Source organism: Streptopelia decaocto, assembly GCF_964273445.1.
Source record: "Streptopelia decaocto genome assembly, chromosome: 1".
Lineage (NCBI taxonomy): Eukaryota > Metazoa > Chordata > Aves > Columbiformes > Columbidae > Streptopelia > Streptopelia decaocto.
Genome location: NC_138663.1, coordinates 17,321,453 through 17,342,131, shown reverse-complemented (window position 1 = coordinate 17,342,131; position 20,679 = coordinate 17,321,453). Strand labels below are relative to the sequence as shown.

General features: G+C 42.7%; 1 protein-coding gene across 6 annotated transcripts in view; it reads right to left on the bottom strand.

Moving 5' to 3' along the window:
* GRAMD4 (GRAM domain containing 4) overlaps positions 1–20,679 on the bottom strand; it is an 80,801-nt gene that overhangs the window by 43,180 nt on the left and 16,942 nt on the right. For 5 of the 6 annotated variants that reach the window (XM_082055329.1, XM_082055330.1, XM_082055331.1 and 2 more), the window contains exons 2-3: positions 11,193–11,403; positions 1,440–1,560 (exon numbers count right to left, since the gene is read on the bottom strand). In XM_082055329.1, the coding sequence (XP_081911455.1) occupies positions 1,440–1,560; positions 11,193–11,403 (332 nt within the window). Of the gene's footprint in view, positions 1–1,439; positions 1,561–11,192; positions 11,404–15,914; positions 15,974–20,679 lie in introns of those variants that run through there. The other variant, XM_082055332.1, reaches the window with a different exon arrangement.

Sequence of the window (20,679 nt, the reverse complement as noted above, 5' to 3'; positions counted from 1 at the left end):
TCCCCAAAATATGTGCCCCATGTAGTTACTGTAACCACATATTAAAGACTGAGATTGGATTCACCAGCCGTGGAAGAGTTTGGGAACCATACCATGTTTTTATATCAAAAAGAACATCCTATTTCAAACCAGAAATCTGTTCTAGAAAGTTCTACTGTTTCTGTCACGCATCAGATTACATCAGGTAATCACAAATGTCCCATCCTGGTAACAGGAGCTTAGGCAATATGACTTGGGGAATGGAAGGAGTACGTGGTAACTGTACTGCACAGGTAAATAAGAATTCAAACAAATCACTGAAACCAACAAGGCAAGTCAAACAGAGCTTTCGGTTTTTGTTTGACGTTCCAGTCATGATACCTCTTCCAGATACCAGCGGAAGCTGATAGCAGCTCACTATAAATCCTTGCCCAGTCTCCTTTATCATGCCTTCCTCTCATACACAGTGGGGGAAAACAAAAAAACAAAGCAAAAAACAACAACAACAACACCACCACCACCCACAAAACAAAACAAAAATAACATAAAATTAATTCAAAATTCTTGAGAATATGCTGAAGATAAAACACAAGTCATCTTGTTAGATTATAACCTAGAAATTGAATAGAATCTATAGACTTGTTATTTCTGCCCCTTGGAAAATATCTGACATGCTTTGAACACATAAAAAGCAACTCTCATATTCTGAACTTCAAAAATGACCCATTAAAATGACCATGTTGGGAAGCAACTGAGCAAGAATTCTTGTTGATTTATTACAGAGATCTCTACTTCTACCAAGTCAAAGGAATGGTTTTAACTACCCTGTTTTACAAGTCAGCAGTTCAGATCTGCTGCAATAAAATCCTAAAAGTCTTGAGGGTGCCTCTAGCCATGAACGACAATTGTGTCTCATATAGACATACATATACACATATACATACCCACAAACCAAACAAGTAACACTTGAAATCTACAGATACTCTTATCTGTATTCCCTGTACCACTTACCAGTAATTTATTTACTGTTAAGAGATGTGTTTTAAGACATACAGTTGAAACAGCTTGTTGAAACAGCTGCCAAGGAGATGCACTGATCACTCCTTCAGAAATCTCTTCCTTCTTACAATCACTATTAGACAAAAAAATGCCTAATGCAACCACATTAAGGCTGAGTTAATTCTAAGATAACCAGAAGATGTGAACACCAAGATTTCAACTGAGCAGCTTCTGTCATGTAGTGAGAGGTATGTTCTGAAGAATGCAATGAGGAAAAAATATCCGAGTGACCCAGAAACCTTGGGAATGCTTTTCAATTCCTGCCAGAGAAATGTCAGCCCACATGCTATCTGCACATCAGCACACCTCAAAATTCTGATGCCAACTTCTGCAGTTTAGAGAAGCCTTATTTCAGCAGACTTAAGCTATTCCTTCCCACAGAGCATTAATTTAATACTTACGTAAAAAGTGCTTTTCCAGTAAGGCTATTTCCAGGTGACCTTTGATCTCATTCAGTCTGTCAGATTCCGTTCTGTTAAAATCCTGCACTCCTGAAGCCATGATGATGGTCCCTGGACCAGCCTATAAGAAAATCCAGAACACAATGACAGATCAGAGACACTTGTTTTTTTTTTCTTTTTGTCATTTAAATACATCAACTTACTTCCGGGGCAGTAAAGAAACAGGCACGTGAGAAACTTGCAAGTATCAACAACTCTTCATACCTCTTATTCACCATTAAACTACCAAGATGAGCGAAAGCTAATCAAATGCACAGCATTTCTCCCATAAAATGCACTTCTGCAGACCAGAGGGAGTTACAGAAAACAAAGATGATTTCTTTTTCCCCCTTTTAGCAGTTCATCACTTAGCCTTTCTTCTGCTGATTTAAAGGCATATTCACATTATCTGTCTTCTCTTTCCCATTCAATGAATCGTCAATGCAACATACTTGACATATAAAATTATGAAGCTAGCAAAAATAATACTTTTCCAGACATTCACTGAGTTATCAGAAAGCACATATTGCATATTTTAATATCCATTTATGGAAGTGTAATTCTGAAGAGCACAACCTCTGCAATGAAGATGAGTGCCGCTCCTCCACCTCCAGTGCTGCCCAGTTTCTGCTGAAGGATGTGTCTGGTGCCCAGAAGCTCATCCTGGCCGGCCAGGAGAGGGGAGAGTCTGAAGATTGTGTGTGTGGACTGATTTACCAGCACCCCTCAAAAGAACTCAGCACCAGCAATACTGCAGAACGCAAGAACTAAAGAGTGACCTGACTAGGTAAGACGAGCAGAGACAACTGTCACCTCCAGGAGGGGAGCACAGGAAAGCCCCAGGCTTTCACCCAGGAGCAGAGGGCAGGTGACATTGTCCTCCTCCCATAAAGGGGACATTTTCAGACAGCAAGAGAAAGGATGACTGAGGGCATCTCCCAGCTAATAGTTGTTCAGGCACTGTGTGCAGTCCGCATCATGTACAAAAAGTTTGTCAGTGGGAATTATAGGAGCTTCTCCAACAACTTATACTCAAAACCGAAGTGCTAGATTATAGAAGCCTACATCTAAGACATGAACTCAAGAGAAAAAGGGATTTATTTACCTATCCTAACCTTCCCCTATCCCTTGTTTGAGCTCTGAAAAACACAGGACTTGTATCACTTTCGAAAGTCAGCTTGCATACATTTAACCATGACAGCTTAAATTACATACAAATATAAATTCTACTAATTTACAAGAGAGTTAATTAATAGACATTTTCTATGGCTTAGGAAAGATGTAACGAAAGCCCACTGACAACAAAGTACTTTTACTGTTGGGAATGATTTGCACTTCTAAAATAAAACAGTGTGGAGACACCTATTAAACATCTGTTTTCTTGTTTGAGATGAACAGATGCTGAATTTAAGCCTCAGAATTTGTCTATACAGGCAAATTAGCACTCAGTAGGCATCTACTGCCTGGCATTTACCTGGTACCAACTCCCCACCTGGGCTTGCTCAATACAGTGGTATTACAGTGGAAAAAGCAGAGATGCTATTTCCAGTACTGAAAGCAGCACAGTGACACCCACACAGCTCTGTGCCAGGGCTGCCGGTCCCGATGAGCAGCAGCAGCCACGAGCTGCTTCCCGTTCTGGAGCCAGCACCAACCACGCCACAGATGCCACAGCAGGGCCGGACAGACCCCCAGGCAGCCCTCACATGGGGAGCTGCAGCGCAGCATCCTCGGCTCCAGACCTCCCATTCACACCTGTCTTTAGCCAGAGAGGAGCAGTAAGATGCCATTTGCAACCACTCCAGCCACTGCTGAAGAGTAACAGCTGTCTGGTTTCAGATGAGCACGGGATGGCAATTAACCTGTGTTGATTTCTTACCTATAGAGTTAGGTCATATTTATTTATGCCAGATGACTTCGCATTATCACTTGCCAGACACCTTGAGAGCCCCAAGGAGGAAGATGTGACTGAGTCAAATAGCAGCACCCTCACAACACACTCTACAGACAGGCAAAGGGAAAGCGTTATTAAAATACAAATTGCTGCCCAGGTGTTAAAGCATAGCTTTCTATATTGTATATCCACATCTGGTACAACGGGACAGTCTCTGCCCCTAGGGGTTCATATGGAGCTGTCTAAAGAAACAGTGCCACTGCTCAAAAATAAACAGATAAATAAAATCACATGCAAGATGCTGTACTCATGAGGAATGCTCCTGGGCTCTGTGCATGTATTGGGTTTGCATGGCAAAGTTTAGGTAGTGGGGGGTCTACAAGGGTGGCTTCTGTGAGAAGCTGCTAGAAGCTTCCCTGGGTCTGACAGAGCCAACGCCAGCTGGCTCCAGGATGGACCTGCTGCTGGCCAAGGCCAAGACATCAGCAACCTCTGGGGTAGCACCTCTGGAATAACACAGTTAACAAGACGAATAAAACTGCATAATAGCAACTGCAGCTGGAGAGAGGAGTGAAAATATGTGAGACCAATAACTCTGCAGACACCCAGGTCAGTGAAGAAAGGGGGGAGAAGGTGCTTCAGGAGCCAGAGCAGAGATTCCCCTGCAGCCCGTGGTGCAGCCCATGGTGAGGCCGCTGTCCCCCTGCAGCCCATGGAGGTCCATGGTGGAGCAGATTTCCTCCTGCAGCCTGTGGGGGCCCCATGTCAGAGCAGGTGGATGCCCAAAGGCAGCTGTGACCCCATGGGAAGCCCATGTGGGAGCAGGGTCCTGGCAGGACCTCTGACTCTGTGGAGAGAAGAGCCCAGGCCGAAGCAGGTTTGCTGGCAGGACTTGTGACCCAAGGGGGACCCAGGCTGGAGCAGTCTGCTCCTCAAGGGCTGCACTCCGTGGAAGGGACCCACGCTGGAGCAGGGAAAGAGCGTGAGGGGGAAAGAGCAGCAGAAACAACCTGTGATGAACTGGCCACTACCCAAGGCAGCACCTGGCTCCTGCCCAACCAGTCCCTGGTCCCCAACCCTATGTGCTGTGTTGGGGACAGGAACACAAAGGCTGAGGAGAGAACGAAGAAAAGGGCTACAAAATATCTAAAGCATATTCAAGTTTTCACCCTCATTGAAGATACTCAAGGTATTTCACCAAAAGATGAACAACACTTCAGAAATCCATCTAGAGAAGTAGCTCCACTCTTGGTTCTTCAGAGATGTTAAGTCATTAATTAAAGCCCAGAATACCTTGACTGTGCCTCTTCACAAGCAGGAAAAAGCAAAAGATGACAAATATTGGGAAACGAGTGACATGGGTGAACAGAATTCTTTCTGAAAGCTTCCAAATGTGTGTTATCTACTACAACACTGGACCCAAGATGTGTGACATCAGTTAAAGGGTTAAAAATCAGCAGGTACACATCATTAAACTAAGCCCAAAATATTACAATGAATGTTACTGAGATAGAGAAAAAAGGATAACATCCATTAAGTCAAAGCATAAGGCTGCTTCCTAAGACTACTAGGAGCAAGATCATGCAGTTATCATATAATAATAAAACAGTTTAACTAGAGCAGTAAGATACAGTAACACAGTTTGGTGGAAAACAAAGTATACTATTTCCAAAATTAGGGACACCGTAAGGTATTAATAAATACAATTTAGAAGTGTTCAGAAAACTGAGCATGTCCAGGACAGCGATTTGGGAGACATTTAAGCAGATGCTTCTATTGTCCCAGGAGTCTCTTTCCCACACCAACTCACCTCATTGTCTCAAGAGGTGTTAACAGGCTAAAAAGATATAAGGTCTATACATTTGTTGGAGGTCAACTGCCTGCCTCCATATTCAAAAAGTACGTCTGTCTGAAGTTAGCATAACTGACTAAACGCAAGTTAACAAAAAAATTACCTTGTATTAACTCCAGCGTTAACTGGGTATTGTTTCGTTTTTCTGGGGTCTCTGCAGGCTAGTACTGGGACTTGAGCTGGATTAACTACACTTTTAAATTAACTACAGATGCCCTTTCCTTCTTCTGACTCACAGTAAAAGCCTTGAAGCCTTCCAGAGATTTCTGCTTTTCCTTCTGCCTCTCTAGCTTTGCCAGTATTTGACACAGGAGCCCTCTTAAAATGTTGGCAATCACTATTACTTAGCAAAGGCTGCGCACAAGGCTTGGTGGTGCCTCGGATGCCAGCAAAATGCCAGAGTTTAGCACGGAGAGTCAGAGCCAGAGGGGTTAAAGGAAGATTTCTGATGACAACAGATTGCCTCTAACCCACTATCAGAGTTCAGAGTTGCTATTCCAGGACACATCCAGCTCTGGATCTGAAAAACCACATCTACCCACAAATGTGTATTTCAAGCCATCTGCAGTTCAGGCTTTTCGTAACAGCATCTCCCAACCTGAGAGCTCTCTGCCTTCCCTCACCAAACGCACTTCACCCTGCAAGCCCTGGGATTTGGTTTTGTGCTCTGAGCACCAACACCACTTTCACTGTACAGCCATGGAAAAGGTTTAAGTCACTACTTAACAAAGCAGATGCAGATCTGCCCTCTCCATCTTTGCATCTTACAGAAAAGTAACTGGCCAACTCCGTCCTCCTTTTATTTTACTTTTACAGCATACATGGATCATTTTTCTCTAGGAATATCTAACAAAATGCTGCTCTCATTTCCAAGATTTTAATTAACTTAGAGAGGAGCAGTTCTCAAGCATGGAGGATGGGGAGCAATGAGCACAGAGTGTACCAAGCCCGGGGGTACAACCATCCACCAAGTCACTTCTCGAGGCCTGGCAGCGACTGGGAACCGACACAGAGAAGACATAGCTTAAAATAGAAAATTTTAACTTGCATTCATTTGAGCAGCAAACAGGGGGGAAGTCAGGTAGGGCCTGGAGTGACAGGACAAGGAGTAATGGTGTTAAACTAAAAGATGAGAGATTCAGACTGGATACAAGGAATACATTTATTTTATGAGGAAGGTAGTGAAACACTGGCCCATGTTGCCCAGAGGGGCAGTAGATGCCCCATCCCTGGAAACATTCAAGGCCAGGCTGGATGGGGCTCTGAGCAACCTGACCTAGTTGAAGATGTCCCTGCTCATTGCAGGGGGGTTGGACTAAATGCCTTTTAAATGCCCCCTCCAGCCCAAGCTATTCTTCAGTAATACAACACACCACAGAGCTTCTCCGGAGAGGTCATAGTCTCCTGAGTTTCTCAGCTGACGCTTCATGGCATTTTCTTAGGCCAAATTACAACAGGGTTCTGTGTGGCTGGTGCACTTACCTGCTGTAAGGAAAAGGAAAACACAATAACACTGCTCAAGAAGAAAAGCATCTGCATGAACAGCTAATCTTTAGCAGCAATTCTAGGAAGCATACCCATATTGGCAAACTCCTAAAACACAGCTATATTTCACATCAATTAAAAAAAAAAATCTAGTGCTAGCCAGGTTTAGAGACTTTAATATCTTAACAGCAATGTTTGCATCATGCTTTATACCTTCCAAACACCGTAAATGAGGTGATGATACAGAAGTGTTTAAGGGTTCAATTGACATGTTTCAGGAAAAGTCCAACTGTACTGGAACTGCAATTAATGTTTTCTGTATCACAATAACTCAGATTTAATCCTAGCACACCGGTCAAGAACTTGCATAAGTAGATGGGACTGCATTCAGTACAATATGTCAGGTACAAGAGAGCTTCAGTTTGCAATGCTCACTGCCAGGTTAGTGCAGAACCTCCATGGGTTTAAACACAAATTTGTTCTTTCCCCGCTCTGACGAAGGGGACTTGATCCTCCTCTGCACTAAGTTCATTCATACAACTGTACGTAATACTGAACATTTTCTCCCTTTTATAAAAATGTGACATTTGTCACACTAAGAGTACATAAATTCATTTATAGCATAAAATGATGAGACATAAGTTAAAATGAGGCAAATCAAGCCAGAACTGGCAAATACAAGGGTGATCTACAATTTTCAGGGCACAGTCCCTATTCCTGAACATTTGCGTCTTAGCAAATCAAGTCGACGGAGCAGTATTTTAAAGATTTGTAAGTTCAGAATTGCAGTCTAGCAGGAAGGAACCCATGTTGCATCTACAAATAGAAAACCATGATGGCATTGAATAATGGTGACTTTAATTACTGAGCAAGCAACACTACCTGAATTTCCAATGTCACAACAAAACAAATTCTGATACATTCACTATTCAGAAATAGGAATGGACCAGGTTAACCCCTCTACCTATTTTATGATTGTGGTGTTTTTACAAAACAATGCAGAAATAACAGTGCTGCACACAGTGCTGAATGTCCTTGCCTAAAAAAACCCAAAACAAAACAGCCAACCACATATGGTAAAGAGGCAAGGAAGGAAGAAATCAGTGAAGCTATTCAGGAACTGAAAGAGATGCTTAGAAAAGAGTTAATTTGTTAACCCACATGTCTGTCTTGGCAATGATCTGATATCAGAGTCCAACTATCCAGAGACCTAGGGAAATACCTGCTATCCAAGACATACCTCGTAGTCAGGGCACATAAATGAGAGGCAGAAAAGTACCCACACAAGCAAACAGCTGCCCTGCAAGTGGAGACCAAACTAGCTCAAATTAAGAGTTAGATGCCTTATAAACAAACAGTCTCTGAAACCACTGAGGAGAATTCAAAGTAAAATAACAAATCCTTCCAACCTCAGGGCTCTCCTACCAGGACCTAGCTGTATGCTTCACCCATACACAAGTTAGGATGTTTATTATTGAACTAAACAGGTAAACCTCACAGTTTTAAGATAAAGAACATAAGATGACCTCATATGGTCATCCTTTCTGTACTTCTACAGGCTATATATTTTGCACATGCTACTTCAGTAAGACATGTGAAGTGTTGGGAATAAGTCCCACCACCATATCTGTGGTGTGGGAGTGAACACTCACTCCACTTGTTGGAGGTGTGCAACAGAGGATGCTCTTCTTTGCAGATGGCCAGGGCTCTGCAATCACCACCTTTTGTGACAAGACTTTTAACTCTGAAACTTCAATTTGTGGTAAGTTTTTGCATACACTTGTCAACTTCAGGCACACACAAAAAGAGGCACCTAATGTGCACATTTCTAAGTGCACTAGATACCCTTGAGGCACAGTACAGAATGAACTTTCATTCATTCATTCATATTACTGTGCTCTACTGTTCTAATAGACAGAGATCTTTCTTTAATGGCTCCATAATGATTAATACACTAGACTAGAGAGAAGGGAAAAAAAAATAAGTAGTAGAGAGGGGCAGAGATGAAGCCTCTGTCAAGGGAACGCCTGACAGCAGAGTCAGAAATATCTGCCTACTGAAGATGCAGACAAGGGGACCAGGACTCAAATTTCACATACCTATGCTCAGTCCCAAGGCACTAATCTTGCTCTTTCAAGCCCACTAGTTCTGTACTTGGATTTTAATAAAAACAATGAACCAGCAGCAGTGGAAGCACAGTACAGCTCACATGTATCTGAAAAGACATGCAGCCTAACTTAAGCACAAGACTTGCATTCACTTGTGTGTGATTTCAACAGCTCCCAAAGGTACTAAACAGGAAGAAACGAACAAGACTTGATCTTCTCATAACCAGTGTAATAACGCTATAATACTAAGTTGCTCACAGAGCCTACTACAGAAAGCCACCCTGTATAAGCAATTTAAGATTTGAGTTTTAGTCACTGAATTAAAAACCATTTAGGCACAATTCAACCACATGATCTCAATAAGAAACAGAGGCATAATACAGAAGCACCCTGTTCACACAACCTCAGTCTCTGTTTTAACACTGACTCAAACATACAAACATTACTTTCTCTACTCCCTGCATCTCTGCAGCACAGGGGATTATTTCTTTTCCCTTCATTTTATGGGTTGGCAGTAGCACTTAGTGGCCAGATGTCTGTGAGGGCCAAATGCTAATCCCCTAAACTTCCCATCTGAAACTTATCCCTTGTGAGTCAGACCCCTTTCCTCATACAAGTTTCCTTATTTCGCTCATACCTGTAACACAGCTGTTGCTCTTGGACTGTTCCAGCATCACACTGGGTTTGAAGCTCCCAAACACCAGGAGCAGGGCAAAACAAGTCCAATGCTGTTGCTGATCTCTTTCTTCTCTCCCTTTCTCTGTTTTTAAAATATTGATACCCAACTGTTTCTCAAGGCCTTTGATCATGAAAGCACACTTAACAGTATGTAATCAGCCAGAAAGCAAAGTGTTTCTCTTCAGATTACCTTCTCAACACACAGAGCTCAACAATTTGAGAAAACAGAGACCATCACTGCAGATGTGTAGCCAGAAGACTTTACAGCTAATCGAAGCTGTAGGTTTACCTCGCTATTCCCTCAGCCACACCATCCCGGAGCTACTATCCTCCTGAAGAAACACAGACAATAGTATTTAAGATCGATCTTCATGCAGCTTCTAGCTCTGTCATCCAGACCTTCTGATTAGATAAAAGGGTATTCCCTGCTCTCCACACATAAATGTAATGCTTTAGGGTAATGAAAATAAGCCAGTATTTACCCACAAAGACCTCAGCAAACACCATGTTGGAAGGGCAGCAGCACAGATTAGTCCCCGTATACACAATACAGACATCTTAACAAATGACAGATGTCTTAAGCAGAATAAGAGCAAAGCAAAGGCATTCAAAAGACCTTCCCTGTCTGAGGAGCTTGAGGACTTTCATAAAATAGACTTTTTGTGAATGAAAAATATTCTGTCATTACCACTTGTTTGTTCAATGATCATAGGAAAAAACTTCTGGCAAAATAGCTCCATATATGCAGGATTGTATGTGATGCTATACAAGCCCAGCTAAATTTAAAAAACCTAATAGCTACAGAACAGGATCCAGGCTGCCAACCCCCAAGGAGATGCTTAAACCTATACAGTTCAGAGTCTTTTAGTTTAACACTTGCGGTGAGTAAGCCCTGTGCTTCTAGAAACGAGTTTTCAGACAACAGCCTGACCACAGTTTGGGGATAAAAACTGCACGGTGAGTTTCCAAATAAGATGGTACAAATTCTGACTTCCAAGTCACATTCTAGAATACAGTTAACTGGATTAATCATAATTTAGATGGTGGCACTCCAAGCTCAAGGATCCATGACCATTTTTTAACAGTTAAAGCAGATTTTTTTTTTAATGTAACCAATATTTAACTTTTTCTGAAGCACTTAAAACAGCAGCTCTGTTTGAGTGCTTTTGCTTACAAGCACCAAAAAGTTTTAGCACCTGAAGAGTCTTTCTCACCTCCTGCTCAGGTTTAAACCAGCTCTACAGCATGGAAGCATTACTGGATACAACACGGCAGTGAAGAACAAGATGGTGTGACCCTCTAACCCTAATGAAGCCACCAGATCTACAGTCCTGCCCAATGCCATTTGAGTAGATTTGAGCTGCTCAAACTGAAAATAAGTCTTTCCTTCAGATCTGTTGGTTAGTAACCCAACAAAACAAATAAAAATCAGAGAGCATTCAGAAACACATCCAAGGTTAACAAGCCTGTCAACCCACAACATCTAAAATTAATAATAGGGACAAGGAACTCTAATACGAATAAATTAATTTGATGTTTCCACAAAACAAAAGTCTATTACTGGAAGCTTACCTCCTAGTCCATGAATCTTCAAGTCTTAAATCCAAAATATAGGGACAAAGCATTATTAATTTCTGTTAATTTTCTGTCTGATAACTATGTAACATAATATAATGATACTTAAATCAGGTACTTACAGGGTCTCTCAGCTCTTCATTGTCTCGAGTTGACGTTCGAGGTATTTTCACTGGGATTTCATCTCCACATTCAGTGTCTGAAGCATTTGGAGACTCTGCTAAATCGAGGAACTCATCTCTCTTGTGACCTCTGAACCTTATTTTGTCCAACTTCTTTAGCATGTTCAGCACTGCACTTTTCTGCTTTACCTTAACATGACGGTTGGAGTCCCTGTAAGACACAAGACATGAAGAGTACTTTAGAAAGCCTGCAATAAGCCTAAATACACACGCTCTAATCCCTAAATACTTCTAACCATCTTTCAAGGGCCTTCCTGTCACCAGAGGAAAAACATGCTGCAGCTTAGCTTTTTAACAGGCAATTTTTTCCACGGTGTAACAGATGCATAGTTTGTTTTTCAGTAGTTGATGATTTACCATCTTCCCACACTATTATGGCCTCTCTCTCATGGCTATTTTTGAAGTCAGAATGGGCACAAACTAACAACCTGCACTCCAAAGAAAGATTAGGAAGTCAGTTCCTAACAGGCTGCTTGAAACAAGAAAGAGGTGAGCTGGGAAGTCCAAATTCTTCAACTTGCTGATACTCCCAGTCAAACATGGAAATCCACCAAACTTCACAACTGATCTTTAAATTCATAGAAAAAATGAAGCAAAAGAGTAGTGAGGCTATCACATCTTCCTGCTGCTTCAGACTACAAAACCAGAAAGTACCAAGGGTTTGTTAAAGAAAGCCACCAGACAGAGTCATGCAGAAGATCCCACCAAAAACTAGAGACTGTTGAAATCGACCATAAACCACATACAAATGCACTGCCAAGATCTTTAAAATTACCACAACTGACTCTGCTAGGTTTCTTTTTCTTCTAACTAGCATGACCAAAACCTTACTGTAAGATAATGAACGTAACCAGTATTTCTGCAGAATGTGTTGGTGCCGTGACATCCAGAGGAATGAGAAACGCCCAGGACATTTCACTTCCAGAGAGAGTTTTTGACATGAGCAATACTTAAATTATAAGTAAAACTGGGAGAAGCGTTTTTGCTTTTTAAAAGACAATAGAAGGAAGCTTAATTAATGTATTATTAATGTATGATTCTATGTATGTAACTCATTGTAATAGTAGCTTTCCAAGACACTGGACTGCATCATTTCTGATGTAAACCAGACCTGATGAATCGCTTAAATTCAATGTTCTACGCATATCACAAACTGTACCAAGAGGTCCTAAGTTCCACCTTTTAAAAAAATTTTTAGAATAGTTCCTTGATCCTGCCACTCCAGCAAGTTACTGCTCTGGCAGTTTATAACAAACCAGACACAATTTTCTCTCCTACAAACTCTGCTCCTCAGCTCAGAGCGCTCCCTTTGGAGAGTGCCGCAACACCCTCCCAAATGGAACTTTGCAGGGGTAAAAATCTATTTTGAGGCACTTGTTCCTTTTACTATCCTTTTTTCCTTATGGTCAACACTGCCCTCCTCTTCACTAAAAAACATGCTTAGGTTCGTGGCACATCATTGCAGGCACTGGTGTGAGACAAAAAAGCGACAGGCAGGTCTAGACACGCGACGCTTCAGACAGAGAAATAAAGAGCAAGAAAGAGGAGGCCTTTGCTACTGGCTTTGCAGTTGAGGCAACTCTCACCTCCAAACATAAACCTCTTTTCAACAGAGCTCTTTGTCTTTCCCTGCAGATTCTCCGCTTACCCTAACACTTTGGCAGTGACTATTCACGCCAAGTTCAAACCAGATCGTTCCCTTCAAAATCTGCCTAACTTTGCACCTCTGCCAAGGTTTACTAGCACCCTTCACTTAAACACAGAAGTTTGAAACTAATACAAATCCCCTACAGTGCAGCTGGAAAAAAAAAATCCACAAAACTCCTCCTTTATCAGAGATACTTTCAAGCCACAGCACTGTGTTTAATATTTCACTTAGGAGAATCACTTGTGGTAACTCAGACCAAGGTTATTTTCTATGAACAGCTTTTCTTTGAAGTTCTATTGCTTGTCAAAGCTAAGTTGAAAATAGAAACACTTCTTGCTCATTCATTGACTATTTGACGAAGAAACTTGTCAGCTATCACATCCAGAAATACCTCTAGGCCCTACTATTAATAGCAACTAGAGAACAAATGCTAACAGGGAAGTTTAAACCTCTGATAAGGACTGGCACAATTGTATCACGCTCTCCCCGTCTCAAAGGTCTCCATCTGTGTTCAACCAGTTTTGCATAAAACGCAAATCAGACCTACAGCAAAGCAGCTGTAAACCAAACCCTGTTTGCTCATCATCCATGCCGTCAGTGCTAATGATATAAAGCTATATGAAGAAACAATCAGGTTGGCTGAGTGCTATCCCTGTGCTGGCCGGCACTTACCAGCCCACAGCATGGGAGGACAAGCACACACCCTGGGCCTTCTCCATCCCTCTTACGGAGCGAGTAGCTAACCCAAGGCTGCAGATGAGCATTGCTGTCCTGGGCAGAACTGGGGAGTCCTCAGTGTTCTCCTGTTAAAGTCACATTTATCCACCACTCTGCAAAGACCAGGGCTGGATCTGGACCTCTTTTTATAGCCCGGCATATACAGCACTTGAATGGACATTTCAGGATCCGAATTCAGTTTTCCCCTTAGAGCGGACTCACGTTCACTTATCACAAGTGAGACAAGTGAGAGGCAACAAAACCATCTGAGACAGAGTGATCTCCAACCCTTCTCTTCAAGCTTTACCTTCAGGTAATGAAGAATGAATCAGAGAAAGACCTGAGCTGGAAGGAACAAGGATCATCGAGTTCAACTCCTGTCCCTGCATATGACAACCCCACAGTTCACACCACGTGTCTGAGGGTGTTGTCCAGTCTCTTCTTGAACACTGTCAGGCTTGGGGCCGTGACACCTCCCTGGGGAGCCTGTTCCAGTGCTCCAGCACCCTCTGGGGGAAGAACTTTTTCCTAATGCCCAACCTAAACCTCCCCTGGCACATCTTCCTGCTGTTCCATCGGGTTCTGTCATTGGTGGCTAAAGAGAAGAGTTCAGCACCTCCTTCTCCCCTTCTGAGGAAGCTGTAGCCACAATGAGGTCTCCCCTCCGTCTCCTCTTCTCCAGGCCGAACAAACCAAGTGACTTCAGCCACTCCTCACACAGCTTCCTCTCCAAACTCTTCATCAACTTTATAGCCCTCTTCTGGACACTTAATATCTTTTTTTTTTTTTTTACCCTGCAGTGCCCAGACCTGCACCCAGTGCTGCAGGTGAGGCCGTACCAGTGCAGAGCAGAGCGGGACAATCCCCTCCCTGCCCGGCTGGCAATGCTGTGCTGGATGCACCCAGGACATGGTTGCCCTCTTGGCTGCCAGGGCCACTGTTGGCTCATGTTCAACTTGGCATTGACCAGAACCCGCAGATCTCTCTCCACAGAGTCCACGAAAGACCCACAGGGCTGGTGAAAAGGCCCAGCAGTGGAACTGCCTGGTTTGGACACGGACTGGGAACACCAAGTCCTGAACTCCAGCCTCCTCCTAGGACAGTTCATGCATCTCAGCCCTAGTCACAGAATAACCTGGCCAACGGATGTACCAAGGAACACATTTACGGTATATTTTACTAGTAAAACTGATGTACCTGCCCTTATGTGTGTTACCATCGGCTCTTTTTAGAATGCAAACCTTTCTTTAAGCACTAACAGATCACTCCACCGAACACAGCTTAAATTCTGTAACACAGAGGCTAGCAAAACCCGATGTCATCTGTGCCAATATTTTTAAAGTATTATTCAGTAGGTTGACCATTAAAAGAGGAACTAGTAAAGAATCACGTTCCTACGCATTTTTAAGTGCTGTAAGTACAAGAAGCTGTTATATAAAAATATCTGCTCAGTTATAATTTAAAAATAATAAGATCTTCTTGTCTAAAAATTGTTTTGAGTGTACCAGGCTCCCAGATTACTTACAGCTACATTAGATTAACCTAAGAAAAAACCTAAGCTTGCCAACAAGCTCCTATAGAAACCCATTATCTGGCCTCCAGCCAAATACGCGATCTAAGACAGGCTTTTTATGTCAGCAGCCTGTTCTTGCAACTAGCAACTTTTTTTTAGATACAGATCAATAAATATGGTGACACTTAAGCAGTTTCAAGCTTGCTAGAAAAAAAAGCTTCTCAGAGACTTTGTATTCCAAGTAGCTTGAGTCAAAGGTAGATAAGCTTGAGGGAGCTTTTGTAAAAGGCAAGACCAGAATCTGACCTAGAATTAGCTTTATTGTAAAACAGAGTAACTAAATATCAAAAACACTTGCTTCACCCTCATGGCTATTCACCCCCTCACCCATCCACATCTTGGCCTCAGCTGGTTCAGCTCAATAATTTTCAGGCTGTTTCTAGTACTTCCCCACACCAGCAACACTAAAACCAACATGCAGTTTTGCACATGCAGAGCTCAGAACGTGAATGTAGACCCACATCTCCTTCTGCTTTCAAACTAACTATTAAAAAAAATTATGAAATTATAAGAAAAATAGAACTATTTTAATTCCATGCGTTACTAACACTAATTACCCAGCACTGTCATACACATGACAATAATTGTTCCCGCTACCATACAACAAACAAGCTATAAATAAGCATTAAGACTGGTGTCATGCTTGCAAATTACTAACTTGAGCAAAATAAAAATCAAATCCATCTTCCCCAACCAAGTCTATTTCAGCATACAAACACCCTACCATTAATGCAACAGGAGATCTTTCCCACATTCAATGCTGTAACAGAAAGTGCTGCAGAGCACAGTAAGGCAGACGCTGACTCTGCAAGACCAATTTAGGTCCAACTTTGTTGCACCTCAGCCAGATCTAATAATACAAGCAGGTCCTCTGTCATAATATAGTAAGGATATCTTACATTAACGTGCTTATAAACAAGGCTGTTCAGGCACCCAGGTTTTTAAGGAGGTGGCTTTTATTTCTCTTGTTGCAGCAGCAGAGGTCAAACCAGCAAAATTAAAGAGCAGCCTATAAAAATTATCAAGTTCCAAACCATCAAGTAAAAAACTAGGCAACAGTTTATGTATACAGGGCTTGATTAGTTAAAAGGTCTATATCTTCCACATTACCGAAAAAAAAAAAAAAACCACAAACAACAACAAAAAACTAAACAACAAAATCAAAAGCAAAAACAAACAAAAAAAAACTAAATCAACAAACAAACAAAAAAAACACACCACACCACTAAAATAATCTTTAAATGTGCTTTTTTATTTGCCATTGATATCCAGTTGTTAAAGCAAATCCTTCAAGGCTGAGGTATTACTCCTTCTACAGAGGGCCAGAGATGACTTTATTTAAACCTGATACGAAAACCATCCATTAACCCCTAAACAACTGTCAGATGCTCAGTTTAAGTGAATATATCAAGACCCCAAAATCCAAACCAATATATGCACAGATTCCAAACTTATGTTAAGTAAAGAAAACCCAAATTTTCACAACCTTTCACGTGGAAATCATAAGGAGATCTAGCATGGCTCTTCCTTCCTGTGTTTACCGAAAGGCTTCAGCAAGGAGACAACCAGCTGTTGGGGAATGACAAGAGCCGGCCTGCCAGCTTAGTCTTGGGGGGCGGTTTGCGTTATGGGGCATCATCCCCCCACCCTTTGTGCCACTGCTCCCCCCATGCTCTGCTCTTGAACAGACAGGGAGGAGGTTGGGATGCAGAAGGGAGGAGAGAACTCGTGGAATGGCAGCATTCAATGCATCGCTGCGGTCTGAAATCCACCTCAACTCGCCCCAGTCTCTCCTACAAGTGGTTTTAGTTTTCTGTTGTTGCATCTCTTTCTTACACAGAACATGCTGAATCAGTGGGCTGGTAGACCCGGGAGAGATTGAACAGATAAGTTTTCACGCGCACTTTATTGGAGAAAGGACTCTGCTTCGCAACACGGCGATTCAGTTTTCCTTAGCTGCTAACTAAACACAAACCAGCTACACAAAGTCAAACCTCTTTGCCTCAGTAAGTGTTCATCTGGAGCCTGAGGGGAAGAAAAAAAGAAATAAATAAAACAACCTTAAAACATCATAGATTAATTTCATCTTAGGTCAAAAAGGCCACGTGAGACTATGACACAGCAAAGGAAACTTCAAAGCACCTGTGCTCTTTGGCTAGAAAAAACAGTGTTTCAGAAAACTGAAGACGACATTGGAGTTGAAGCAAATCTAGCATAGCCCTGAGCTCTCATCCTCACACCCCATCTCCTTCATATTCCCCTTTTAATCTCAAAACGCCTTCCACAGAAGTTCAGGGTAAGAGCTCTGGTACCCAGGAAAAGCCAGGCTCTGTGTGTATGAACAGATCACAGACACCGTGTCAACACCAGGATGTTTCGGTCTTATCATGAAGGAGGGACATGCAAATCGAGGGAGTGGAAGGTATTATGACTACATTAAGTGTTCATTACTTCTTCACTGAAATTCTCCTGGGTGTTATTTTGAAAAGAGCTGACGAGAACAGGAACACAAGACGACACACTCAAGGTCATCCACATACCAACTGATACTGAAAAAAAAAGCTTGGTCTGCTCTTTTTTTTCTGGACATCTCTAAAACTGGGAACTTCAAGGAGTAGATCTAAGCTTAAAAGAGACAGACGGTCCGGCTCTGTGAACTGCTCTGTGCAAAAAGTTTCCTCTTGCTACACAAGTACTTCCCTCCTAATTTCTCATCCTAATGGACAGAATCTCATCTCAAGTCACTCTCCGAACATTTTGTACTTATTAATATTTAAGAAACTAACTGGAGAAAGATCAACTGACTGCACTTGAGAGTGCCTTCTCTGCTCAGCTTTTCTTTGCCTCATACACACACTTCTCCCAATCTGGAATCCAGAAGGCTCACATTTGTGAAGAAAGCCAAACCTTACCCACAGTGCCTCTTCTTGAGCAACAGGGAATGGTTTTGTATAGATGAAGCTGGCACCATTCAATAAAACTTCACATTAAGTTCAACTCAACAAGGTGCTGAAGCACACAGAAGGAACACAAACTTCATTCAACGCAGTCCTTTCATGAATGGTGCCCATGTGAGACTTGTATCACCCAGGACTACGCAATATGTTACATTACCTGTATGTCATCATTTCTCATGGGAAAACAAGAAACTGCAATACTTTGGACCAAATATCCAGCTGGACTGGTCAAGAGGAGCTTATAAACAGTCTCCAAAAGTTGCAAGTGTTGTGCAAATGCCCTCAATTTCTGACATCAACAAACACGCAGAGCTTGACCTTCAGAGCTGAGCTCTCCCCACGCTCAACCCATCACAGGTTCATCCTGAAATTAGTCACCACCTTAGCATCATAGTCTGGTAAAGTGTCCCTCTAACTACGTCACCCTTGGCCCCAGGGGCATCACATGATGCAATGCATATAGCAAGCAAATTGCTTTCTGGTTTTGAGTAACACCTACTACAAGCTCCCAACCCCTTCAGGGTCAGGCGTCCTTAAAACTCTAGGGATAGACTAGACTGGATAGGGACAGACTAGAGGGATAGATATTGTTGTGGTTTTTTGCATGAGAGTTGAAGCTATCAGTTAGGCTACCTATGGTGTGGAGAATTACTATGCTTAGTAATTCAGGTTTACTTTGAGTTTAAAGGGAGATGAACAAAGAAAATCCCACCACAATCATCTCCTCTGTGTCACAGACTTCTGGCAGAACCAACACTCGATTAACACAGGTTGGAAATGAGCAGGAAGTTGCGTTTCAGTGTTGCAGGCTTAATTAGATGCAGCTATTAATTAAGCATCAACTATGAAACAATTTAAATTGTCCACTGACTAGGGGGAGGAGGGGAAGGAGGAAAAAAAAATGTAGAAAGCTGTGTAATATGCACTATGGTAGAACACGGGGACTGGAGACAGAAGTTCAACATACTGATCTTGCCTGCCAGCGGTGAGGTTGTCACAGCAACCATAATGCAGCTTCATGAATATGCATTACACTAAAATCTATTTTTTTCCCAAAAGAGACAGACGTGTCATTCAGCTCACAACATGAAGCTGCCTGGGAGATGAATCGGGGTTGTACAATAAAAGTGCCTTGTCTTCAAAACCATCAGCTCAGCTGCTGTACACAGGAGGGGTTGGGGGAAGAGGGAAGACACAGAACATGGCGGCAGGGGGCTGCAGGACTCTCTTCTGTACCTGCCTCGGCCAGAGGCTACTTCAGACATATCTGACAACATTTTATTTCAGAGGTTCCCAAAATGAGCTGCTCAGTCCCTGCAAAGTTTCAAACCTGTGCAAGGCATCAGCACGAATCCCCCAACCACCCAGGGTCAGACCCTTTGGCCAGCCAGAGGAGGAGGCACCTCCAGTGACCCTGCACAGAGGAACGGAACAGGGGGAGCTGCTGCTCCCACTGCCAGCGCAGTGCCCAAGGCAGCTGGAACTGGGGTGCCTTGGCTTGATCACCACTGGAAAACTGCGGGTGGAGGGACTCACTTTAAAACAAACAAACAAAAAAACAAACAACATGAAACACACACACGTGTACCTGTACAGGTCACACCCCAGTGTGTCAGGAAAGAAACCAAAATCAGCTGAGCAGCTGTACTTCGTACTTAATCACCCACTTAATATTACACCTCCAAAAACACACCTCTTGCGCAAACATGTTGACACATTACACACCTCTGTTTCTCTTTCATAACAAAATCCAAAAATTAGCAAGCTTTGTTAAATTAATTCTTCTGTAAACTGGAAATTTTAGCTGCCAAAACAGGAAGATAAAGCTCACTTTTTCCTCTAGACACCTGCATGGGAAAAACAGTAAAGCATTTACTATACCATCTGCAGAGCAGCACCAAAAAGCCCTGCAAGAAAAGGGCTTCGCTTGCAGAGAGGAGCTCAAGCAGCATGGATGGACTGGAGGAGCCACCAGGTCAAGCCATGGGGCAGTGAGTAGCTGCTCAGCCCTGGTGTTCACCAGCTGCTCTGCCTGGCAGATACCCTGTGAGGGTCAGCATGTCACGATTTTAATAAAAGCCAATTTCCCTCCAGGTGAAACCCTCCTTTTCCCATCACCCACTGCGCCTTCCCCCGCTACATACCCATCCCAAGCCCAGCCAAGCCTGAAGCCCACTTGATCACAGGCTGACACCAAAGGGAGCAACCCATTCATTTCTGCCATGGCCTTCATGTCACTTGACCATTCATGCAGTTTATCAGCTCATTGCTGATACAACTAATTTTTGTGTTTGTTTTCTGGCAAGGTCAGTTTAACTGGAGCAGACAGCTATGCAGCCTCACTCACTCATGGTTGCACAAGCTGCTAGAGCTGTTGTGCCTCCCAAACAGAAAATGTTTCCGGTCAGGGGCAGAGGGAGAAAGCATCCTTTTACAGCAGCCACCTGCACTTAAATCAGGTTAAATGACTGCAAAGCCTCACCCTAAAGACAGCGTTTATGAAGCTGCCATGACGCACATTTCAGAAACCAG